This window comes from Semicossyphus pulcher, unplaced genomic scaffold (assembly GCF_022749685.1).
Source record: "Semicossyphus pulcher isolate SPU_LCO1_2020_fin unplaced genomic scaffold, fSemPul1.0.p SCAF_14, whole genome shotgun sequence".
Classification (NCBI taxonomy): domain Eukaryota; kingdom Metazoa; phylum Chordata; class Actinopteri; order Labriformes; family Labridae; genus Semicossyphus; species Semicossyphus pulcher.
The window spans coordinates 19,990,965-20,015,810 of NW_027211648.1; the positions used below are offsets into that span (position 1 = coordinate 19,990,965).

The 24,846-nt window shown below is 42.6% G+C and overlaps 1 protein-coding gene across 1 annotated transcript in view; it reads left to right on the top strand.

Annotated features, from left to right (window-relative positions):
* Positions 1 to 24,846, top strand: part of prkd3 (protein kinase D3) — a 43,672-nt gene extending 18,826 nt beyond the window's left edge. The window contains exons 3-19 of the mRNA XM_069661438.1: positions 4,698 to 4,836; positions 10,059 to 10,190; positions 10,699 to 10,856; positions 11,753 to 11,945; positions 12,042 to 12,119; positions 12,192 to 12,378; positions 12,985 to 13,108; positions 13,335 to 13,412; positions 18,459 to 18,735; positions 19,906 to 19,958; positions 20,371 to 20,443; positions 20,571 to 20,677; positions 20,772 to 20,933; positions 21,776 to 21,874; positions 21,965 to 22,232; positions 22,537 to 22,622; positions 23,256 to 24,846. Of these exons, the coding sequence (XP_069517539.1) occupies positions 4,698 to 4,836; positions 10,059 to 10,190; positions 10,699 to 10,856; positions 11,753 to 11,945; positions 12,042 to 12,119; positions 12,192 to 12,378; positions 12,985 to 13,108; positions 13,335 to 13,412; positions 18,459 to 18,735; positions 19,906 to 19,958; positions 20,371 to 20,443; positions 20,571 to 20,677; positions 20,772 to 20,933; positions 21,776 to 21,874; positions 21,965 to 22,232; positions 22,537 to 22,622; positions 23,256 to 23,429 (2,388 nt within the window). The 3' untranslated portion in view covers positions 23,430 to 24,846. The remainder of the gene's footprint in view (positions 1 to 4,697; positions 4,837 to 10,058; positions 10,191 to 10,698; positions 10,857 to 11,752; positions 11,946 to 12,041; positions 12,120 to 12,191; positions 12,379 to 12,984; positions 13,109 to 13,334; positions 13,413 to 18,458; positions 18,736 to 19,905; positions 19,959 to 20,370; positions 20,444 to 20,570; positions 20,678 to 20,771; positions 20,934 to 21,775; positions 21,875 to 21,964; positions 22,233 to 22,536; positions 22,623 to 23,255) is intronic.

The window sequence follows — 24,846 nt, forward strand, 5'->3', positions numbered from 1 at the left end:
ATGTGAGAATTTGCTGTTTTTTCTCCAAATTATAAAGGGGGGCGGGGGCATGTTGCAGCCATTTTGCTAGCCTAATACGTCTTCAAAGAGCATCTTGCAGCTGGCCATTTTCATACATTGCATTGTGTACTTAGCTACACATGCACGTACAACCTTTACCTCATGCAGGCTGATCTCCAGCAGGACGTTTTACTGTAACTGTCCTCAACATCTGTCTGGCCTTCTGCCAGACTAATAAAGGTGTGAGGCAGTCTGAGGTCAAGCAGCATACTTTTCCTTACTGTAATCACATGGCCATCTGTCAGAGCCTGTGCACCGCTCGCAACACTGCTTCCCTTTTGCCACCCACCTCTGCCACACATCACACACGCACACAAACACAAATGTCTAACCACATAATAATGTGAACATGTTCTATTTCAACAAAAACAGTTATTGTCTGCTGTGACTGAGTGCTCGAGCGCATTGGTTTTGTGTAATTTTCCAGCGATGGTAAAAAAATCAGCAGAGCACTCATCACAAGCCGCAGCTTTGTTTCAGTCACAGTGATCATTAGAAGAACATGGATGAGTTATGGCTTCTGACTCATCACTCTAATTTATCTTTCTGAGCTTTTCAATGCAGCTGATAGTGATAGCTGTGCAAGAGAGAGCATTAATATTGCTCAATGCCAAATGGCAAACTGGGTTATTCAAACCAGATCTTTTCTCATAGCTGTCTTGAGGCAATTTGTTTTTGGCTCCCAATGAAATGCAACCATATTTCAGCCCTCTCCCCCGTCATCTCCCCTCTTCCCTCTCCTCTCCTGCCTCTAACTTTCTTTCCTTATAACAGGATTTAGCATATCAATGGCAGATTAGTTCGTTTAACAAAAGCTTACTACTGCAAAGCCCCTTTCCACTCGTCTTTCCAGCCTGACTTGTGGACCTCACACACTGCTCCTCCGCGCCGGGGTCTTTGGTGTGCGTGTGTGGTCGCCGCTGCTCGGCTGAATGGATTTGCGTTTGAAGATGACAAAAGACATGCTTAGTCACTATGGGCTTCGGAGATGTATGCAGTAGCATGTGTGGGAGATGGTGTGTGAGGGTGCATAAGTGTACAGGAGTGAGGTGGAGGTTTATTTTGACATGCTATATGCTGGGAGCTTAAAATGTGTGTGAATACAGGGATTTCTGTTTTAAGCCTGCATGCTAGCACAGGTTAGCCATCAATTATCACTTTATCTGTATGATTGGGAAAACATATTGTTAAATGTGGCCCAAACCTGCCAATCTATTGTTCTGGTACCTCTGGCTTCCTCTTGCTTTAATGGAGCATGGAAAAAACTAGTCCCCTCTGCCCTTGTAGCTGTTGCGTGCTGGCTTGCAGATGCTCCTGCTCTGGAATGGGACCCATTCCGTACAGTGGAAAGGGTTGCGCAGGTTGCCAAGAGGAGGTGACTCCAGCTGGCTAGATTTGGGCATGGACCGTAATTTCTATGTGTGCGCGTTTGGGTTCGAGAGCAGACGGGTGGAGGAAAACCCCACTGTGACACTGCACACTGTTCAGGAAGGATGCCCCCGCTGCCTGTGGTGGTGTCGGTTTGATCCACATAGCATTAATCACTAAAGAGGTGACAGGGTTAGGATGTAGGTATGTCAGAGAGAGGGGGCGAGCTGGAAATGTTCCATAATACATGCACATGTGTTGGATTCCGAAAACCTTCTACTCGCAAACAGTTTCTCGTTTGAAGAAAGTGAAATCTTCATACAGTGAAAATCTTCCTACAGCAATTGGTAGATGCTTTCCTCTTATGGAAGGATGAAGATGTCTCTACATGATGAGTAAATGCCACAAAATTAGTTCATTTAGCAAAAAAAAAAGAAAAACACAAACAAAACTTGCCGACAGTGTTTTTTAAGGCTTACTTCTTATTTGCAGCAATCGATTAAAAGCGATTATCAACTCATCATTGAAAGGGTCACAAGGTGTCAAGGTGAAGTCACATCCTTGTGTTGCTATTTGTAACTTTAATACAATTTAATCACTACCTTACACATACATAAAAATGTAGAATCTGTAGGCATGCGACTGGAGGGAAGTGTTCTGGTTCCCTTTCGTGGCACGTTTGTAGTCCAAGTAGTATTGACCAATCATGTATCAGCAGGTTGCGGAGTATGCAGGAAAAACAGTCTGTGTCACCTGACAATGATTTAGCTTTTTACACTTCTACATGCAAGTTTTGCTAACAATCCGTTGTAGTTTAAAAACTCAGCTACGACAAATTCGCTTGATGCAGTGTCAAGAAAGCCTTCAGTGTTTAGATTTCCCGACCTCCTTGAAAGCACCAGAAATTTTCGATTTGACCTCCGTTCAACAAAGAAGCATTTTAAAAGTAGTTTTCTTCTCCTCTTGAGGACAGACCTGACAAAGCTTGCATTTTATTTTTATAAATCTGCATCATGATGTTGAAATTTCAGCAAACTTAAGATACTTTAATTGGAAGTAAATCACACTGTTTCTTTTTCGGGTTCATACTGCTGAAGTAAGCCAAAGTGAAGCCTCTAACTAGTTACAGTAAAACTGAGACTCACCAGAAACAGATGAGCGGGCGCTCCTCCGGGGGGTTTAATGGACTAAGAACTGACGCCGTTTATTTTGCCGACATATCTGGAGGGCTGAAATTCGCTTCACTTTTGATCTGAACACACGGTCGCTTCTCAAGTTGCTAACTGGGCGGAAAACAATGCAGCACACTGAATAGGAAGCCTTGGCTGGAAGTCCTTATCGCTAAACGCTAGCTAAACCGGAATGCCTGACATGTTTACCATTGCTCCCAGAAGCTATATCATTACCCGACTATAGCCAATGGGTTCTGAGATTGGATATGGTGCAACCTGGACAGGTCCTAGTCTATCAGAGGAATGACACATCCAGAGACCTGCATGCATTTCTTGTAACTGGGAGCAAAAAACCTGCATAAAACTCCCAGGAATAAGATCATCCAGGCGGTCACTCAGCATGAGAGGCCTCCGATGCATTTTAATCCGGTACCCTTTGCTGTTACATATACATATCAGCTTTAACCTCATACAACCTCAGTTCCCCAATTTGAACTGCTACTTTAGTGAATTGGGGTAAATTTGAGATGGAAATGATGCAGTAATTCAACACTCTCATTCACTTCAAATTACCATTTAAGGATCACTTCACCCAAATTACATTTAAAATATTTCTCCCCAATTACACAAGTAGTATCTAGCAATGCTGACAATTTTGGTTTTGAAATATCTGCCAAGGAATTATCTACCCCCAGCTTGATACATTGAATATGTATTTAGATCGCAGTCAATCTTACAAAAACAATATCTTGGTAACTCACTGATTGGTCTTCTTCTAGATCCTCTGCTGTGCAATTATTCCCTAATATGGTCACAGAGGAATACTGATGCGTTGTTTGTTCATAGAGTGAACCTATAGACAGTTCATGAAGGCTATTCTAAGCACACAGAGCCTGGCAGGTCTTTCATGGAAAACATACTCATTGCTGTACAATATGTGATGTTTGGTGTTATGATGTACTTTGCTCATCCCTGAAGGCAAATTGCTCTCTTCCACTGGGAGATCAGCATGTGGGTCGGGGGCAGTGAAACCAGGTCCTTTGTTGGATTGTCTCTGTCCATCCACGAGTCCTCTCTGCTCCCTGAAAGACCAGAGCAGGCCTCAGAAGTCATCAGTTTCTGTGCCGAATGACATTTTCGCCTTCTGACACTTCTACTGGCTTTGTCGACACGAGTCATCTGATACACCCATGTTTTCCTGAGCCATCAATCTGTCTCACTGACTGTGGATCTGTGGTTCTTGGCAGTAGAAAGACTCCAGGTGTCTTGTGTGTCCCGTGCCCAGATGCTTTGCCAACTCCGGTGCTCCTGGGCCATAACGACATTGTTCAATGTTGCCCATTGTGTGTGACCCTAGTTCAGGGGGAAACAGCTGGTGGATCCTCCAGTACCAGCCTGCCTGGCACTGAGACTGAGCTCAAGCTTGAGTGTAAAATTGCTGTACCCCTATTCCCACTTTGATACATACCATGCAGGACAGTTCAGGACATACATCTAGCATTGTCAGTTTTGCATAGTGACTTTATGCTGTGCAATAGAAGAGAGCAATCTCTCCCTGGTACCAAAACAGGTGTGCAAGCTTGAAGCATGTGTTAGATTACCATCTATCTATCTTCAAAGTAGATGTTGGCAAATGTATATATTTTGTATGCCTTGCTTTGTGTCAAAAACATCACCCTTTAAGAGGCTATGTGCTGCCCTCAGAACAGGAAGTGACTCAGTATTAACTGGTGCGGCACTTCCTGTGAGCTGACTCTCCTCTACTCCTCTCAGGATGTTTACCTCCTCCTTCACCCTCCTCACCTCCCCCTTTCTTGATCATGTGACTTTACGTCGGTGCATTAAGCTCCACTAATTTAACTGGCAGAAATGGGAAAACCTAATAATGTTGATTGTGCTTGGGTAATGGCGTTTATCCGCATCTTTGTCTCCTTCTCTGACTCGTTTCTGTATCAGATGTGGACCCACCACAGTGCAGTAACCTTTAATGTCTGACATACTACTTACAGATTACCTCTATCATTATTCATCAGGCTAAGGACTTCAGCTTTACTTACTTTAGTCATATCTTCACTTTATATCTCCACCTCTCTCCAGTTTCCAGAGTGCGGCTTCTTCGGCATGTACGACAAGATCCTGCTGTTCCGCCACAACCTAAATGACGACAACATCCTGCAGAGGCTGACCTCGGCAGAAGACATCCATGAAGGAGACCTCATTGAGGTGGTGCTCTCTGGTAAGTAGCTATGCATCAAATCGATTTGTCCTATGGTGAATGTGTAGAATGGTTTTTGCACACTGTTTTTTTCCAGCTTAGATAAATTAAAAAAATGTCGTCCTTAAATAAACTGCTACTTAACATCTTTATGAAGGAAAAGAAAACATTGACTGAACAGACCTTTGTAAACTGTTGCTCTTGGCAAATAAAAAAGTACAGAATTAAAGAGGGGGTATTATGCTGTTTCACATTTTAAGACATATATATAATTTTACAATGTTGGATGTCCGTACTAAATGTGGGTGAAGTCTAAAATCTGTAGGTAAAAGTATGTTGGAGTAATCCCCAGGCTTCTCAGTTCAGTCTGCAGGCTGCTGTGAACGCCCGGTTACTGACAGTTTTTTCACACGCTGCACTTTATGACATCACAAAGTGCTGCCTCAGCAGGATTCGGAGAGCTGGCCAATCAGAAGAAAGTGGGCTTTTAGGGGCAGGGTTTCTAATACCCCTTTCCCACCGAATTGAGCACCTTGATGCAGGTTTTTCAGACCTGGAAGGACCCGCTAATAAATCCGATTGTTTCTTTTCCCATTGCCATCCTTTTCGTTTTGTTTTCTGCTGCGTCACTATCTGACATCATAAACGCGCCTGAAACAGGGTTAGTAAACAGTGAAGATGTAAGGGTGGTTAGGTTTTTATTATATCTATTACTCATTCAGTCTATTTATCAAAATGGACGCCAACAAATTTGAAACGATGTTGGAGTGCTGCTCTGACTGAGATAGGCAGAATTCATAGCTGAGATGACATGAGTCAGAAGTTACTGACAGAGCATAGCATCGCGTCGGAGAGGGGGCGGAGATTAGCGTGTCGACACGTGTTTTGTGTTCCCATCAATGCCAATCGGACCCGAGGTGATAAATATCCGGGTCTACTGCAGAGTCATTTGACCTGTTTCTGAATGTTGATTGACCTTTCCCTCTAAGCAAAAAAGCCGGGTGTTAGTGGGTTTTTTGACCAGTGGGAAAACAGCTTTATAGGGACAGAGCTGACAGTTTTTTCAGGCAGAGAATGTATGAGGGCCTGCACAGAGGACCAGTGTAAGAAAAATTAGTTTTTTGAACTCTAAATTATGCTTATCTACTCCACAGCTATCACAGAGTTAAATATGAAGCTTGAAATTTGCTCAATACCCCCCCTTTAAGGTCAAGTTTTAACCATGTCAGAATGTATCTAACTATCTTAAATGTTTTTAAATTAGGGCTGTCAATCGATTAAAATATTTAATCGCGATTAATCGCATTGATGTCCATAGTTAACTCGTGATTAATCACAAATTAATCGCAAATTTTGTACCTGTTGTAAATGTAAGAGATATTTTTTAAACTTTTTAATACTCTAAAACAAGGGAATGGACAAATATGCTTCCTTTATGCCTTATTATTATTGCAACATTCCAAAACAATGACAAAGACTGTCCAGAATATTCTACAGAATAACCTCAAAGGTACTGCATGCTCAAAAAATATGCTGAAAGCATAACATGGCAATCATCGCATATATCAATGATTTTTGTGAGAACTTGTAGACTTACTCAGTCTGGATTACCCTCTTTCTAGATGGTTATTTCTTCCTTCCACAGTTTCATTGTACTCTCTTCTTCACCTGAATTCACGTTTTAATTCACAAACTACTTGTAATACCACTAATCTGATCACTTTGCTTTGCTTCAGTCCCTCCAACACACCTGCACCCCTGCTCTCTCCACAGCTGCTGGCCCCGCCCCTCTTTCTGTCTGTCCCTCTGTCTGCTTTGTTGACTGTCTTCATCAGCAGTCTGTTTAAAAGAATTAGTGGCGTTAAAGGGAATGTGCGTTTGACAGCCCTATTTTAAATTAAAATAAGACATCATGTAGTGTTTTGCTCTTTGTGGAAACTGAAGGGTTATAAGTAGATCTAATGTTAAGAGCAGTAGCTTGAAGGCTAACATATGAAGAGTGTTCATTTTAAATTATGGTTTAGAAACCCAGCAGGAGTCTTTTAATTGAGATAATAAGTGGTCACACCTGCAGTTTTTATTGATCTTCAAATGCTTTTGACAGTTAAAATTTCTACAAGGATTTCACACAAACTGACCAAAGCAACAGACTTAAGGTCTTGGCTTCTCTGGAGGGAAAAATATTCCACCAAACAGTATAAACCAAGTGTTTAAAGTCCAAACAATGGTCTTAAACTAATAAACTTGAGGAACTACACGTGTTTTTATGCCTCGTCATACTTGGCACAATCCAGTAAACAGAGCCTGTAGCGTCTTGTTCCTCTGTACTCGTAAACGTATATGAAATATTGTGCAATTTAAAGATGTCAGTTGCATGACAGCAAGTGAATCACGTCAAGAGGCACTCACAAGCTAATCTGCTTTTTATGTTGTGATAAATTTATGTTTTCTTTTTTTTTTACCATCAAAGTTTCCATCAGCACCCTGAGCTACACAGGTGTTTGGGTTTTCTTTGTCACTTCCTGCGTTGAATGAATCAGCTTCCTGTGCGGCACTGAGACCAACAAATGGCTTAGAGTATCTGTTCTGCTCTAATCCGTTCTCCTGCTCCATCTGTCTCCACTGGGAAGCACCTGACACCACCTGTGCTCAATATCCCCCCTCTCTCCTGGGCTGGGAGCATTGTTTGCAGGGATTTATGCAGGGGATGATTGTATAGGTTGAGGATCTGAGGATTCTTCAGGCAGCGGGGCTGAGGAATGTAGACTAAAGACTGGAGAACTTCCTTCTTTTTGTTTCTGACTGTCTGTGTTTGTCTTGTGCTCTCCTTTGTGTCAGTCTTTGTTGCTCTCTTTAACTCCTCGCTTTCTCTCACTCTAATCCCTCCTACCTCAACAAATCCGTCTGCAGGTGTAAGCTTCAGCAGCGGAGCCGTACAATTTACAGCCTGAGATATACTCTCATGAAAGTCGAAGAGAAGGATCCCAGCTTTGCTACATATGCAACACGCGCTGTTTTTTTATTTCATCTAACACTCAATAAACTTGGCCTTCTTCTCGAGAGGAGCTTTGGATGTCAGACATTTGATAACTGTTTGAGAAACATGAGCTGAGAGATCCAGGTTCCCAAGCCTTTCACTTGAAGCAGAAGAAAATCTAAAGCTTTTCTGCCTTGCAATTTGTCTCTTGTCATCTTTCGCTCAGTTTCCCCTCACACAACCTGTTGTTGGATTCTGCGGCTGTGGGAGAGAGACGGTCAGAATATCTCTCTCGCTGCGTGAGGGAGGCAGAAGTGGCTTTTTCTTGGCTGCTGGCTCAAAGAAGAGGGATTTGTTTTTCCTGCAGTAAGTGATTGTAGTAGACCCGCGGAGTGTAAACACGCTCTGATGTGCGGGGCGCAGCGGACACATCGCAGGCCATCTCTGCCCAGGAGGCTTGATGTTTTGACCTGACCGATCGTCCTCTTGTTCTGTTTTTCACTCCCTCAAATTCCCACCCACTTTCACAGGCTCCTTATTCACCTCAGGGAAATTGATATTCTACCTTCTGTTTGTCATAACTTGTTTTTGTCAGATGGAAACTTGTGGCCTTCAGATGGGAACTCAGAGCCTCAAAGCAAACAGATAGCACATTCATCTAAGCCTCTCAGCTTGTGTGAAGTGCTGCAGAAAAACAACGTGCCGAGCTTATGTTTGGTGTTGTTTGAAGCTAATAAGCACGACAAGCATTACATAAGTCTGCGACTGCTAAGAAGCGGCCAGTTGTTTTGCAGACGTGTGTGGAAAAGCTCATGAATGCTGCCTTTCATGTGTGGCTGCCAGGGAGTGATTTTTGCGCCGTGACATGTGACCTGTTTGGGTTCTTTCTTCTCTTTCAAATCAAACCCAAACTGTGATCAACCCAGCCATCATGTTTCTCTGCAGTCGAGATAAATGTGGTGTACATTAATGTTATGCAGTATTATGAATACCTCCGTGTTCGCAGGAAGTGACTTTAATATAAGAATAAAGGATTTCTGTTCCCTAATTTAAAGATCAGATAGCTTCAGGCTTGAAGGCTTTTTATTGCCTGTAAATATTTCTGTGACATCTAAGGTTTTTTAATAAATCCAATTATTGATGTTCTCATGCTTGATGTTTTCAGCTTTTTTATAATGAGCATGTCCTCAGTCTTCCAAGAGGGAATGTGTTTGGTCGATTCACCTCATAGGAAATGACACATGCATACATTAACACCCACACTCTATGACATCACCATCACCACCACCACACAGTTTTCTGCTGCTTAACCCGAGTGTAAAGATTAACCGCTCCCTTGTTGATCTCCGCGGCCGCATAAATGATTGCACAGGAACAGAGAGGAGCGCTCTTCTAATGCTTCGGTTTTAGCAGTCACCTCTGTATCTTACTCATCTTCACATTTTTTGATGATTCACAGCCATGAATAATCAACTCTTTGCTTCCAACAATGAGCTCACTGTGTCCGTTTGATTCAAAACAACAGAGACATGAAGGAAAAATAAGAGAAAAACAGGGATGAGAGCATTCACACAGCTTTGATGTTTTGATCATGATAACAAAGATGAACTCATATAACAGGATCGTTTTGAATGCATGTGATGTCTTATGGGTGTGCCCTGTCTATTTGATGCATTGATCATAAAATTGCTGCTGGTTTGGCGCCCTCTACTGAATAAATGTAGATATGGCACTTAGGTAAAGTCCTACTTTTAATTGTTTGGAAGAGAGAATCTCGGCTCTTTTTTCTCAGCTACATACACACTTATAATGCAATTATATCCTGCTTTTAAAGCTAGTGGTAACACTTTCTTTGAGGGGGTGTGCATAAGACTGACTTCAACAAAGTTGTTCTCAAATTGATCTCAAACAATGCCAACTATGCATTTAAAATGACATAATTGACTGAATGACACTTGATGACAACAGGCATAAACATTCATAAAGACTCATTCATGGTCATGTCGAGTGTCATGTCATGGTTATGAAGGTGTCATGTCAGTCTTTTGAACACCCCTTCAAAGAAAGTGTTACCGCTAGTTTCATATGAAAAATGTGTTGAAAAGATAACAAAAAAGTGTGATAAATGGCTCTCTTCTTGTCTTTTTGATTCTTTCCCCATCACACTTTTTCTTCCCATTCTCCAATTTTTTTTCACACAAACCCTCCTCCAGATTTGTTTTGCTTTTGCCAAGTTTAAGTTATACCACTTGTGTGTTATTTCTAGCTCAAGCCACAGTTGAAGACTTTCAGATCCGACCCCATGCCCTTTATGTCCACTCATACAAAGCCCCCACCTTCTGCGACTACTGCGGGGAGATGCTGTGGGGTCTCGTCCGGCAGGGGCTCAAATGTGAAGGTCAGTTGCACACATACAAACACCTTGCTGCTGAATAGTACAGACCTACCTTACTGTGTTATTCTAAACCTTTGAGCTAACTTACTTTAAGACCTTTTACAGTATCTCAGGGATGAAATCCAGCCTTTTTCCTGCTGTTCCCATACACACTCCAAAGATAGATATCTAGGGGACTGTAGCCAGTGAAATACTTGACAATCAGATCCTAGTGGAATTATGGCCTTTCATTTTCCATTCTAGCAGGACCAGATTTGAATTATACTCACCTCATTTTCATGTCATTAGGCTGCATGGGAAGTCCTCTCTAACTTTGAATTCAATTCAAGTGCTTGATTTATTTACCAGTTATAAATTCTCCTTTTCAAGCCTGCTCATTGTGTGGCCGATCTGTGGAATACAAATACGTTAAACCCTTTTTAACCTCACAGGCTGATGCTCAGTGGACTGTAGCATTTAGACTACCTACGCTTTTAAGACTCAGATGTCATTTGTGTTTTCTTATTCTCAGGATGTGGGCTAAACTACCACAAGCGCTGCGCCTTTAAGATCCCAAATAACTGTACTGGTGTGAGGAAGAGGCGGTTGTCCAATGTCTCCCTGCCTGGACCCTCCCTCTCTGTCCCCCGGCCTGCACCTGCAGAGAATGCCGTTGTCGTCCTGGATGAGGTGAGTTCTGATTGGTGGAGGCGCTGGCGCATACGCTTGGATAGAAATTAAGAAGAATCCCAAAGCATGCAAGAGAGCAGCGCAAAGTAGGAAAGGCATCAGTATCAGCTTATCCTCTGAACACAGGGAGATAAAGTGAGCCGCCCAGAGTTTAGACGTCATCAGAAATCCGAGTGGGAGCCAGGTGAGATGGCCAAGAATGAGAGGCAGTTAATCCGAATGCTGCTCACAAGCTTCGTCTCAACTGCTAAACGTGTCTAAACTTATCATATTTGGCTCTTTTCCATGGGTGAATCTCCCGGGCCCTTTTGTAGAATAGCACTGATGCAGAAAATTGAATTGAGCGGCACATTGCTCTGTGGAGAGATCCTCTGCGAGGCCTTATGAAACAGTTTTTGCATAAGCTCGTGCTGGAATATTCCTCTCTCGTCTGTGTCCCCACAAAAGGTCATAGGGAAATGTAATTATGCTAATGACATTGAAAGTCCAAGTTTATGTATCTACTCTCATGTTGGCAAAAATGAAGAACTCTTCCTTCCCATTTCTGTCAGGAGCTTCCAGACTGCCTGATTTATTCAAATAAACCCAGAGCTTAAAGCTCGTATGTGGTTAAATATGACAAATCTAATAACAGTTTTTTGACCACTTGGATTGTGTTAACTATACAAAGTCATGCTAACTGTCTATGACAGATTCCTTATTCTCTTTTCCACTGATTTCTTTCTCTTCTTCTTTTGCCATGTCATTATTTAATCTGTCTTTCCCTATCAATCAAAACACTCCTTTGAGGCTGTTTTCTCTCTGTTATTTCCTTCACTTCCTTCCTGCATATGGTTTTTAATTCTTCCCATTGTCCCCCTTGTCTTCTCTTTTTCCACCCCTTCCAACCCCTGCAGCAGAGGTCCCATCAGGAGGCAGGGAAGAGGATCCTGTCCTGGAGCGGCAGGCCTATCTGGATGGAGAAGATGGTGCTGGGACGGGTCAAGGTTCCACACACCTTCGCCATTCACACCTACACTCGTCCCACAATCTGCCAGTACTGCAAGCGTCTGCTCAAGGGGCTCTTTCGCCAGGGCATGCAGTGTAAAGGTAGGATATGAAAAGTCTGTTTGTGGAAACTTTTTGTATGTGCTTTATTAGAATAATCTTTTAATTTTAACATCATTTTTTAATTAAATCCGCCAGATTGCAGATTCAACTGCCATAAGCGATGTGCTTCAAAGGTACCTAGAGACTGTTTAGGGGAGGTGGACTTCAATGGAGGTAAGTCCTGCATCCAGATGTATATCTGTATATGATATCAAAGGTTGTAATATATTTAATGTACATTTTCAGAGCCAGCCAGCCCTGGCCCAGACTCGGACACTACAATGGACACCATGGAGGTGGACAGTAGCGACATGGATGGGAGCAGAGGACTGGACGACCCAGAGGAACCCTCAACCCCGGATGAGAGGATGTTCGACATGGATTCCCCCTTTTTGGACAGAGAGAAGGATGAAGAGCCCATCAAGACTATTAGGTGTGAAGATGTGATTTAATTTGTGGGTGTCAAGTTCCCACCATTTCATTCCTGGTTCCTCTTTCAGGGACAAAGATGGCTGGTAATGTACCGTTGTACATTTTCTGTTTTGAAGTGTAGGTGGCACTGTTTACTTTGTTGTCTCAGCCAAGATGGTGACCCATGCACATCTTCACAATTCAGTTTATGCTCATGTATTTTCTGCATTTGGCTTTAATTGAACAGTTGAGTATGAAGTGAAAGGAAACAAGGGAGTGAAGGGTTTAGAAATGCAACAATTTTCACCAGCGTGATTCAAACAGAAGACTCTGCAATTATGCTTCAAACATCAGGTCTAACTGTCTGGTTCGTAACATTATTCTACAGCAGCAGAGTAAGTTTATGTTTCCAGTAGTTTCCTCCGCCTCAAACATAAAAAGCATCACTTCCTGTTCAAGATTTCTGTCAAGACAGACCTACCAGACTCTGGGTGGTTAGAAAAGCAAATATAAGACCTTCATGAGCTGGCTACTTGACTACCTAAATCCGACCTGTTTTGTTATAATTAAATCAAAAGAAGGAGCTTTGTCAAACAAATCAATATTTTTTTCTTTCTTGTGTGTTTAGCCCTTCCACTAGCAGCAACATCCCTCTGATGCGGGTGGTCCAGTCCATCAAACATACCAAGAGGCGGAGCTCCACTGTGGTGAAGGAGGGCTGGATGGTTCATTATACAAGCAGGGACAACCTGGTAAGACTGATAACCCCAAAAGCCCAACAGAGGAGCCCAGTCAGAAATGGGCTGTGCTTAGCCTGTATGCAGGGGAAAACTCCTTCTACAAAGCTGTTCACATGTGTTGAATTCAGCACAGAAGGTATTTTCCTCATGAAACTAAACTTTGAAGTACGGTTATATTGCTTGGTCATGCATGCTCTGCCATTTGGACTAACTCTGTGTTCATTTTCCCTTTTAACAGCGGAAGAGACATTACTGGAGGCTGGACAGCAAGAGTCTGAGTCTCTTCCAGAACGACACCGGGGCAAAGTTCTACAAAGTAAGCATAACCTCTCTTCCTATACACGGAAAAATAATGTCTTCTCCTCAACATCAGCTCATATTAGAACTTAATAAAGGGATAGTTTGGATTTCTTTGAAGTGGGGTTACATGAGGTTATTATAAGTAGACAGTGCATTACTCAGAGTAAATGTTGTCAGAAGGCCTTTGTTTGGAGAAGACAGCCACAGGATCAGCAAAGAAGCTAAGCTATGTACCCAATGACTGTGTATAAAGATGGACGACGCATCTCCTTCTGCTATCATTGTACGAAATTAATGCCACTGCATTGCGATGGTGACCTCATTTGGAGCCAGAGCTGCGCGGTAGAGGTTGGCGAGTGGAGCCGCCATAGCCACTTCTGCTAACTAAAACAAATTACCGAAAAAAACAGCAAAGATCCTGCACGGCGGTGTGTTTAACAGCAGTACAGCTTCTTGTCTGAAGCAGACGCTCACAGATATGTAAACTTCAATGACTGTAGTGATTGTTTTAGTTACGTCTCCTCTCGCTGTCCCTCCTCTACTCTGCTAATCCAAAACAGATCGGCTGCAGGAGCCGTATTGTTAACAGAGCTGTCAATCGTCCTTTTTATAGCATCAAATAACTAATGCTTGGATGTAAATCAGCACGATAACAACTAACTATAATGACAGAAACCATGTTTGAGAAAAATGTATTTGCTGTGTATTTAGATTTTATAGTCCCATGTCCCATCTGATAACGTGGAGGAGGGGGCTTTATGACCTATACTGCAGCCAGTCAGCAGGGGGCACTCGAAATGTTTGGGCTTCACTTTTAGGGAGCTGTCATGTTGTCCATCTTCTTATACAGTCTATGTATGTACCACATTGATGGGGTTACAGCTTTACATAACCAAGCGACTCAAGAAAAACTGAAGTCAGTAAGATTTTCGCAGATTTTCTCAGCCTCACCTTGTCGGCAGTAAGCCCTGTCCTTTGGCACTTAGCTTTCTCAACTGTAAAACATCTGTACTCCTACGCATGCACCCGTGAAAAAAGCCAGATAGACACTTGCTGAAGAGTTCTGCTGTTACAGACTATCAGGAAAGATCCACTTAGCACATCTGCACTGAATAATATAGTTAATCGATTCACCAAACAACTTTAGAAACGTTCCCTCTCTCTGTCCCCTCTAATCCATCTGCAACAGTTATTCCTCTGTGTACATTTCGTTGTTTCCATAATAATCATAATCTTTTATTTTATTCGTCTTTAGGAATTGGGTCATTGTATGGCTGAGCAAAATATAATGCCAGAGGGGCTGTCTGACAGCACATTTAAACTGATTTAGATTTTTTTAGGTGAGCGTTTTTAAAGGGGTTATGATATGTTTTGCTGCAGACACTGTCAGCAATGTTACATAGCAAAGCTTCTTATGAAAAGCCAACAACAATCCTGACTCCAAACACTGAACAGGCTAACAAGCCAGGTATGGCGAGCACAGTATACCTGCTATTTAGTGCAAATATATCAATACATTAATACTAGCATTTAACTCACCAAAAATCCGGAGCACAGACTTTTTACACGTCCAGAAAGTTCCATAAATCACACAGCAAGCCAGGTGATGTCTGATTTCTGCATGAAAAAAAATCCCAAAAAAGCTCCAACAACACAAACACTGCGAAGTAAATTTCTGTGTCTGTGTGTCTGCCAGCAGTATCCACCTGTCACTCAAGTGACTCTTGCCCTGGCTGTGGCTCAGTGGTAGAGTCGGTCCTCTCTCGATCGAAAGGTTTGGGGTTTGATCCCTGACTGCTAGAGTGACATGGCGTGTCCTTCAGCACGATACTGAACCCCAAATTGCTCCCGAAGGCATAGCCATTGGGTATGAATGTGTATATAGATAGAGATTGGAGATTGGCACTTAGGCCTTTGCCATCAGTGTGTGAAAGTGTGAATGTGACATGTAGTGTAAAAGCAGCTTTGAGTGGTCGCAAGACTAGAAAAGCGCTATTAAAGTACAGTCCATTTACCATTTACCTATCATTTTGCATTTGCTGTAAATAGTATTATTATGGACTGGGTGTCTGTGGCGACATTAGAAAAAATCACAAGCGGCGCCCAGTTAGTGACGTGTTTTCCATCACCCGGCAGTGGTTGGACTGCCAGAGATGGTAGGCGGAGCTAAGTGGCTGCTTTTCCAACAAAGAAAAGATTGACGACTACAGATACGACTTCAAAAATAAGTGAAGGCCAACAGTCTAAAAAGGAAAGCGACCGTCAGCAAGGAAAATCAAGAGTTACAACCGGAGCCAACCGGAGACGTCTGGTTATGTAGGAGGTTTACTCACCACAAATACCATTTATCGCCAGTAGGTGGCGCCAAAGAGAACAAAACTGAAATCTTCGAGATTATACCTTTAACATTTAAAAAAAAGAATGATGCTGAAGTAATTTTTTAATCCATATTGTCTGTCACCTTTATGAGAGGTGTGTAATTCATCAACTAGTGATAGCTGTGTGACTCAGCTGCGGGCTGTCGTGTCTCAACTGTAAACTACGCTGAGGTCAGTTCTGTCCACTGAAATTCCCCCTGTGGTTTTTCACCCTGCAGCCTCGTCTCTTCCTTGTGTGAAGTGAAAGGATTGTGTCACTTACAGTCGCTATCTTAAACTACTGTCTGTCAGATCGGATTGGACATTTGAGGGGGTTTTTGAGGGGAATCTCAGGGATCCACCGGAGCATTTGGGACTTTAGACGCTGAATCCAGAGATTTAAATGGAAGTTTTAATTATTTTTTATCCAAAATTCCCTTTGAAGTAGGTTGTTTCTTCTTCTTTGAGTAAAATGCTACATGCTTGATATGTAAAATCACGCTCTGCAGTTGTGGAGAGCGTGTGACACTTCGCGCTCGGTGCCAGCACCGTACTCAGTCATTACACTGCCGCAGGGGCTTAATAGCACAGTAATTACACAGTAAGGACTAAGGGAGGGAACTACAGCCTGCAAGGTAAAGACTTCCACATGTGTGTTAGTGGTTGTGTGTGTGTGTATGTGTAGGGTGGGGGATGTAATCATTTTTATTGTTCATGTTGCTGTGTGTGTTTTGAGACTTTGACACCTCCTCGAGCTGTGGTCAGAGCTGTGTTGCAGTGAGATGGTGTGTAGGACGCTGGAGAGTTTCCAGTGTAAGAGTCAGCACGTTCACTCTGAGTGTGTGTGTGTCTGTGTCAAACAGGTGCTTTCTCACACAGCTTTATCTATAGTTCTTACTCTCTCTCTTCAGTGCTGGTTGTTACAAAAGAATCCACTCAACCTTCTCTCCCAATTATTCTGTCACACCCTGCATCCCCTGCCACTAAAGTCTTGCAAAAGAAACCTCAGCAGGGACCGACTCCTCAGGGTGTGTTTACTGGCAGCTTTATGTGGTTCTTTATTATCAACTTGGCACTGAGCTACGTTTAAGACCTTCAGGAGGCTAATTGAAGGCTAGCTGTAAATGCCTTCTTTTCCTGCTTCAGTTTGTGTCTCATGCCTTGTGCTGCAGAGCTGCTGATTTTTATCCATGATAGATAACCGTAGATGTTTCCTGCACGTATAATAGAAAAGGTTCTTTCAGAGGGGTTTCTTCACCAAAACCACAGATTCTCCATATGCTCAATCTGTATCCGGGAAACCGTCTGTCTTGGGCATTTTCCTTTAATTTCTAGCCTGCTGCTCATCAGTGTGTGGCCACTGTCGTCCCTTCTCCTCTTTTCTTTATACCTCCAATCTGATTAGTGGCGGTTGCGTGGTGGCCCGCTTGCCAGGCATGGCAGCCATTTTCACCATTTGGAAGCCATAACAGCTCCTCGTTTGAAGACAAGACCCCTGTACTTGTGGCTTTCTCTGAAGACCCTTTTATGGGGTGAGGGGGCTTCTCTCTGTCTCTGCCAGATTGAGTCCTGTCACACTTAAATGTTACACCCACCCACACACACACCCACCCACTCACACTCCTACCCCACGAGGAACGGTAGTTGCCGTGTGTCTTTCGTCTCCGTGGCTGGCGGTAGCGCCAGCGACTCGTGCTCAGATGGGGCCTCTGGCTGGCCCTGCCTTGTAATCAGGGAACCAGAGCACTTCAGCCGCCGCAGGGCCCGCTCACGTGACCCGGCCCCGCTAACCACAAGCACTTCATCTGATACTCTGTGGTGAGCCACGCGGAGGGGACAGCGTGTGCCTCTGCGAGCCCCCATTGGCTGGAGCTTCTCTGTGTTTTTGAATTGTTCGACCCTCCCTCCTCTCTTTGATTTGACAGCGAGCTTAAAGGGGAAGAGGGTTTTAAAGTGCGCTCCAACTGAACTCTTCTGTATGGGCTCATGAGAGAGAGAAGAATAATAGAGGAAGTTAGAGAACAGACTATTTAATCATCACTGTGATTACACACGAGGAGCTTGGAGACTTTTGGAGTGAGTGTTACTTCTTGTATGCTTGTTGCTGTCATGTTATTTTTTATGTAGTAAAAAATAGGTTAAGTAAATTCTGCTTTCTGTTCCAATTTCTTTAATTAAAATATTCTGCTTTAAATATTGTTGCTAATACAGAACTACTACTTATTAAATTCTAAAGTAGCGTCTTGATTTTTTAGGATGGTTATAAAGTAAACTTGTTAATTTGGACTTTTGTTAATTTTTTATGTTTACGTAATTTGTTATCTGCTTTTGTTAAGTCAGAGTTTTATTCTTTGATCACTTTTTTTACTGTGTTTATATAATCATCCAATGAAATATTAATCTATCTTTGTCTTGTTTTCCTGTGTTTCTTACATCTTCTCCAAAGATAAATTATGTTTATAATACACAGCGGCACTTATGTCCACATGTGGTGGGCATTTGTGTTATTTAATCCCATCTGCTGTTGAACTCCTTCACACTGCTGTGCTTTGTTCAGAAGTGTTATGTTTGTGCCTCGGGAATAAAAAGATACTGATAAAGAAAGACAAAAAAACTTAACCTATGACTCATTTTATTAATGTGTCAGAATAATATTAATTTGAGAAGCACAGAATGTAATAATTTGTGTTTGCTCCCTTCCACAGGAGATCCCTCTGTCTGAGATCCTGCAGGTGGAACAGTCCAGAGACTACAGTAGTCTGGCCCAGGGCAGCAACCCGCACTGCTTTGAGATCATCACAGCCACCATGGTCTACTACGTAGGGGAGAACAACTGCAGTCACTACCACAGCCCGGCTCTGGCCGCCTCGGGAGTGGGCATGGAGGTGGCTCAGGGCTGGGAGAAGGCCATCAGACAGGCCCTGATGCCCGTCACGCCGCAGCCCAGCCTGGCCAGTGCTGCAGGCCAGGGCAAAGATCATAGTGAGTAGAAGATTACAGCTTGGTTGTTTTAGTGATGATGATGACAGAGTTTGTAGTTATACACATCAGTTAAGAAATTTGTCTGTCTTGTATTGGACAAGAGTTTGGGTTTCCCCTGACGGTAATGACTTTAATATTACAGGGTTTTTCCTAAATCAACACAGGACTAAGTTGGTAACAACTTAGGTCACACAAACAACAACTATTTGGTTGTGTATAAAAATTTGTAGAAATAAAGGCTCCTTTTGTACCACCTTGACTCAAGTGGTCAGAGAAAACAACTTTGTAAGCCAGCCAGAGCTTTCGACCAGCAGGGAAACCCCTTCATCAGTTTCTACAGGCTAAAGGAAGTGAAGCTGTGAAGCAAGTCTCTGTCTGGAGATGACAAATAAAGGACATGACTGTGCAGAAACTGAGACTAACTCAGAGTATCAGCACAGAAGTGATATTCTCTCAGATCAACAATCCTGAATAACAAATACACAAATTATTTAGGAGTCTGTGAGCTTTAATTCAGGTCAAATTGGTGACAACTGTTGACATGAGAGTCATGCTTATTTGCAGTACAGCATTTTAAGTGCTGGTATGATATTAGAAAAATGAGGAAGTCACAAGAAACTTCACAGCTCCTACATCAGTGACAATAAGATGTTCACAACTGTCCTTGCCCAAAGATCTGGACTTATTTGTTCATTAAGTATGGGTAGATGAACTACAAGTAAATTAATTATCTTGATATTAAATCCACAAATATTGGTGTCACTAATGTGGTCATTTCTCATTAAATAGGCATTGTTGTGTGCAGCGTTAGTGAAATGATCACAGCATCATTTCTACTTCCTTTTATCTTTGGTTTTCATATTCATTGGCTTGTATGCAGCATTAGCCCCTGTGGCTGTTAAATTCCCAGTTATGAGATGCATTGAATACTTGCACCATTCAGTCACACATAATTTCCCAGATCAAATTTACAGCCAATTTATTGTGTAATAAAATGCTTCATTTGTGCGGCTTTGACTTATTGCAAGCAGCTGGAACAAGCTTGAAGGTTGTGAAAAAACAAATATTAGTATCTGAGCAATGTGACTCACTCACTGGCTATGTAATGCATTGGTAAAGTGACGTTTTGCAGTCGCTAAATGTTGAAACAACATGTGTTTTTCTCTCCAGAAGAGCTGTCCATCAGCATATCTGTGTCCAACAGCCAGATCCAGGAGAATGTGGTGAGTGGAGCTTCTTTTTTCTCAGAGGCGCTCTTGCATCTTTTCCCAGAACAGTCTGCACATGCATGCATTCATGAGCTATTAAAGTAGCTGGTAAAAATGAGAAATGGTATCCTACTGTTTTTTTACCAAAATCGTCAGTGGAAGCCTTCATGCTGCACAAATGGGGAAGCTGCAGAAACATTTTCTGGTTAAAGGATGTTTGTCTCAGTTTCATTTCTGCATCGAGTGAAAGTTAAATATAAAGAAATATTTGGCAATACCAGAAAACCTTTTGGAAGAGCAGTATTCCTTCTGGGGTTTTGATGATGTAAATATCAACCCGTTGCCAATGTCAGCATGGAAAATTACACAAACGTTACTGTAGTAAAAGTTAAACACAACAGTAAGAGTGCGTATTATCTCTGTGCAGGATATTGCCTCAGTTTACCAAATATTCTCTGATGAGGTTCTGGGCTCAGGCCAGTTTGGCATCGTGTATGGAGGTACGTTTTCCTTTTTCATATGGAAGCAATTATACATTTCATATAATAACGCTCTTCTGTGAATTGTATTCAGTTTCTTACAGTTAACCCAAAGTTATTAATTCAACCATGTCCTGTAACGTTTTAGGCAAACACAGAAAGAGTGGCAGAGATGTGGCCATCAAGGTTATTGACAAGATGAGGTTTCCAACCAAGCAGGAGAGCCAGTTGAGGAATGAGGTGGCCATACTACAGGTAATGACCACAATCCCTGCATAAGTTTCAGCGCCATCTCTCAATAATCCTGAATCAGTGTAGACTTGATGTCTTTTGTGCTTTTTCCTTCCAGAATCTGCATCACCCCGGTATCGTTAACCTGGAGTGTATGTTTGAGACGCCAGAGCGGGTGTTTGTTGTCATGGAGAAGCTGCATGGCGACATGCTGGAGATGATTCTGTCCAGCGAGAAGAGCAAACTGCCTGAACGGATCACAAAGTTCCTAGTCACACAGGTCTGACACTTCTTACAGCTTTGCGCCCTCTCGTCTGTCTTTTTTTCTCAAGTCTTTAAGATTTAGATTCTGGTACTCACAGGCCGACTTTAACTTGACAGTCCATAGCCTGATACAACTTTTAGATGCTTAAAAATGGCGTCTTCTTTCACTTTCCGCTGGCACTTTTTGTGTTTTTATGTATAGCTTTCATTCGCTCTCTCGTCTTCTCTTTTTTGTGGGGTGTGTTGGCCCACTCTGAACGAGCCTCTTTTCCAGCTCCAGGGCCTGTTTATTCTTGTGGTGAGCTGATTGGGGGGAATTGTTTACGGGATCTGTCTGCATGGCATCATGGCCTCCTCCCTGGCCGTGGATTACAGCCTGCAGTGTGCTGGTGGCTTTGTGGCTTGATTAGAAGAGCAGCAGGCCCCCGGGCCTCCGTGGATCCCCGGTCCCAAACAGGAGCGGGGCCATTAACGACAGCCCCATTAGCCGCGGCGGGCCCGGCTCTGATGTGGCAGGGAGGACTTCTGTCAAAGTCAGGGTCAGGATAGGGGAGCCAGGCGCTCAGTGGTTTTGGTTCAGGGCCATAGGCAGACATGCATGCGGTGCTAGCTTATGCCAGGCCTCTTGAATATAGATGGGATGATGAGATGAGATCATATGTCTTTATGTGAAGGTACTTGTTAGGATAAAAGTATTTAAGGGCATTTGTATGAGCACACTGCTTATTTTTCCATATGAAAGCACCATCAATTGTACTGCTTGGAATATGCAAACATTACCCTGTTTATACTGAATGCTATATACAATAAAACATTCAGGCGCTGGGGTTTAGAGTGTTTTTTCTGTGCTTTCAACAGATCCTGGTGGCCTTGAGACATCTGCACTTCAAAAACATTGTTCACTGTGACCTGAAGCCTGAGAACGTTCTGCTGGCTTCTGCAGAGCCCTTTCCTCAGGTAAACAACACATATCTGTGCATATATGTATTTTGAGCATTGGTGTCTATAAACGTATAAACGTTGACCATGTTTTCTGTCTGCTCACAGGTAAAGCTGTGTGACTTTGGCTTTGCCCGCATCATTGGCGAGAAGTCGTTCCGTCGCTCTGTGGTGGGCACCCCAGCTTACCTGGCTCCAGAGGTGCTGCGCAGCAAAGGCTACAACCGCTCCTTAGACATGTGGTCAGTGGGAGTCATTGTGTATGTCAGCTTGAGCGGGACATTCCCTTTTAATGAGGACGAGGACATCAACGATCAGATCCAGAATGCTGCCTTCATGTACCCCCCTACGCCCTGGAAGGATATCTCTGCAGAGGGTAAGAAAGGCAGTTAGTTTCTTTGATATTCACTGATGCTTGATTTTATCTAGCTGGTGTTGATGCTAGTTAATGTCAGACTAATACTCAGACATGCAGCCTCTAACCGTCCTCCCCACCTACTCGTCTGGGTCGCCTGAACTTTGCTCTGACTTTTCTTTATCTGCGGTTGATATGAATCACTTTCGAAGCTGCCCAAGCTACAGCTCTGCTGATCTGACCTTTTGAACAAAGGTCACAGAAGACATAGTTTAGGATAACATATCTTTTAAGTCCAGTTGATTGATATATTATCTTTTTGCAGCCACAGATCTGATCAACAACCTTCTTCAAGTCAAGATGAGGAAGAGGTACAGCGTGGACAAGTGTCTCAGCCATCCCTGGTTACAGGTGACATATGCACTTATTTTCTTTGTCCCCTCAAAAAACACACTCAGTCAAATCTAAACACACAGACCTCATAGCAGGGACATTGCACCATAACCAGCTGAAGTTTTCTTCAGTATTGACAGTAATCCCTACACAGAGTGCTAATAGCTGTGGTGCAAAGTAGCCAAAATGTAAAGAAATATAGGCATTAAACATCAAACAAACACAAGAAAAAAAGGGAACTGGCTAAACATGTAGCCTGCTCACTGACTCCACAGCAAATTCCTCCTTTAATCCCAGAATTCAGAATTATTAACAGAATCAGAAAAAAAAATTCATGTCATATAAGCTGTTTGGGATTTGCTCCATCAAACATTTTTTGACATTAACCATTCTCTGAATATCCAAAAAAATTCTGACGCCCACACACTATCCATTCATATTCAGATGCTGCTGAAAATCTGTAGTTGTTTAGACTTAATCCATTCAGAATGAGTAAAAAATATGACTAACCCGTGCTAAAAACCTACAAATAAATTAACTACAAAAAAACAAGGTAAAGACTATGGTTCGAAAGAATTCAACTGCAGGAACACCTTCAGCTTGTAGACAAAGTAATGAATGAATTTAAAAGTCCACGTCTCTTTCCTGCAGGACTATCAGACGTGGTTGGACCTCAGGGAGTTTGAGACTCGGCGAGGCGAACGCTACATCACACACGAGAGCGACGACGCACGCTGGGAGGAGTTTGCAGACGAGCACAGTCTTGTTTACCCCAAACACTTTATCATGGCTCCCAACCTGGATGACATGGAAGAGGACCCCTAGTGGCACAACAGGCTTACTACACCACATGTGTTAAAGACGCTGTCACAGGGATGTTTTTCATGAAGCTTTGGGAGGGGCAGATGTTCCCCACCCGAACAGTTTGTTGTGAAAACAGAGAGAGAAGCCAGTCGAGTGGAGAATGACTCTCCGAGGCTTTAAAGGTGGGGAAACCAGACAGAAATTGTAGCGTGAGCCACTGCTACAAGCAGCATGCAGGTGGAGATGCAGGTGGAGATGCATCCCACAGAGATGCATTAAGAAACTGTCAGTGGAGAAGAAAATCCTCTTTTTGCACAATATCAAAACATTCCATGGATTTGCTTCAGTTTGGTTCATTTGTAAGAACAGTCACAAACCAAAATATGCAAAGCAAACTTGTTAGAATAGATATTGTACAAACAATTTTGTAATAATATGTCTCTGTTCTTTCCATGAGAGAGGAGATTTAAGAGCGAGAGAGAGAGCTTACCCCAGGAGTAAAGGGCACTTTTCACAAGGGATTTGCAGCCTGAGAATTAAAACACAAGTTTTGTTCTCATTTCCGAACGTTTTGTGAGACTGTCCTTTGGCATGAAACTGGAACTATCACATATATTTGTATGTTTTTTAATGTATTTTGTAATTGTGGTAGATCTTTGCACTATATTACCCTTGAGCATAGCGATTGAATAGAAACACTATTCGCTGCTACAGAGAAAAAACACTTTTTAAAAAAAGTTTCCAGTGAAAGTGCAAAGTTTAAACCAATGAAAATCAAAAGAAACGTAGGCAGTATTGGCTGCTTTGTAATGGTTTATACAAACCTGAACTGCGTGTAAGTTAATCAGATGTTTCAAGGAGAAAGTGACCAACAGACCCTGACCATATTTGTTCACAAAAAAATATTAATTTCAATGTTTTCAAATATTTTTCTAAATGATCATTGTGAAACCAAACCCCTGAACTTTTACTAAATGCAATAATGGAGCCAATTTTCTCTGTCCAGCATGAAGCTGAGTCAGCTCGGACTCTTTGTTGGAGCATCATGTTTCTGTGTATCTGTCTTTCTTGCAGTATTCTTGAATGTGACTCTCTAAGCACTCCGGTTCTGTAATATGTGTCCTTGAAGCTTCAAGTTATCATCGCCCACAGCCGCCAACTTTGATTACAGTGAACAAATGTTTTTTGTCTTGTTTATTAGGTTGTCCGGACCAATTCCACAGCCCTTCTGTCCAGACAGTGGACTTAAAAACTTGGTATAATGACATTTACATGGGAGGTTATTTTTGCTACACTTCTGTAGTTTGCTCTGCTGGTGTGTTTTGGGAGTCGATCCTGTTTCCTGTTGTCCTTTTCCTGTCTTTGTTGCCGCTGGATTGGCAGGTGTCAGTGTTTTGTATATTTCAGTACATACCAATGGAATAAAAACCCAACTTCT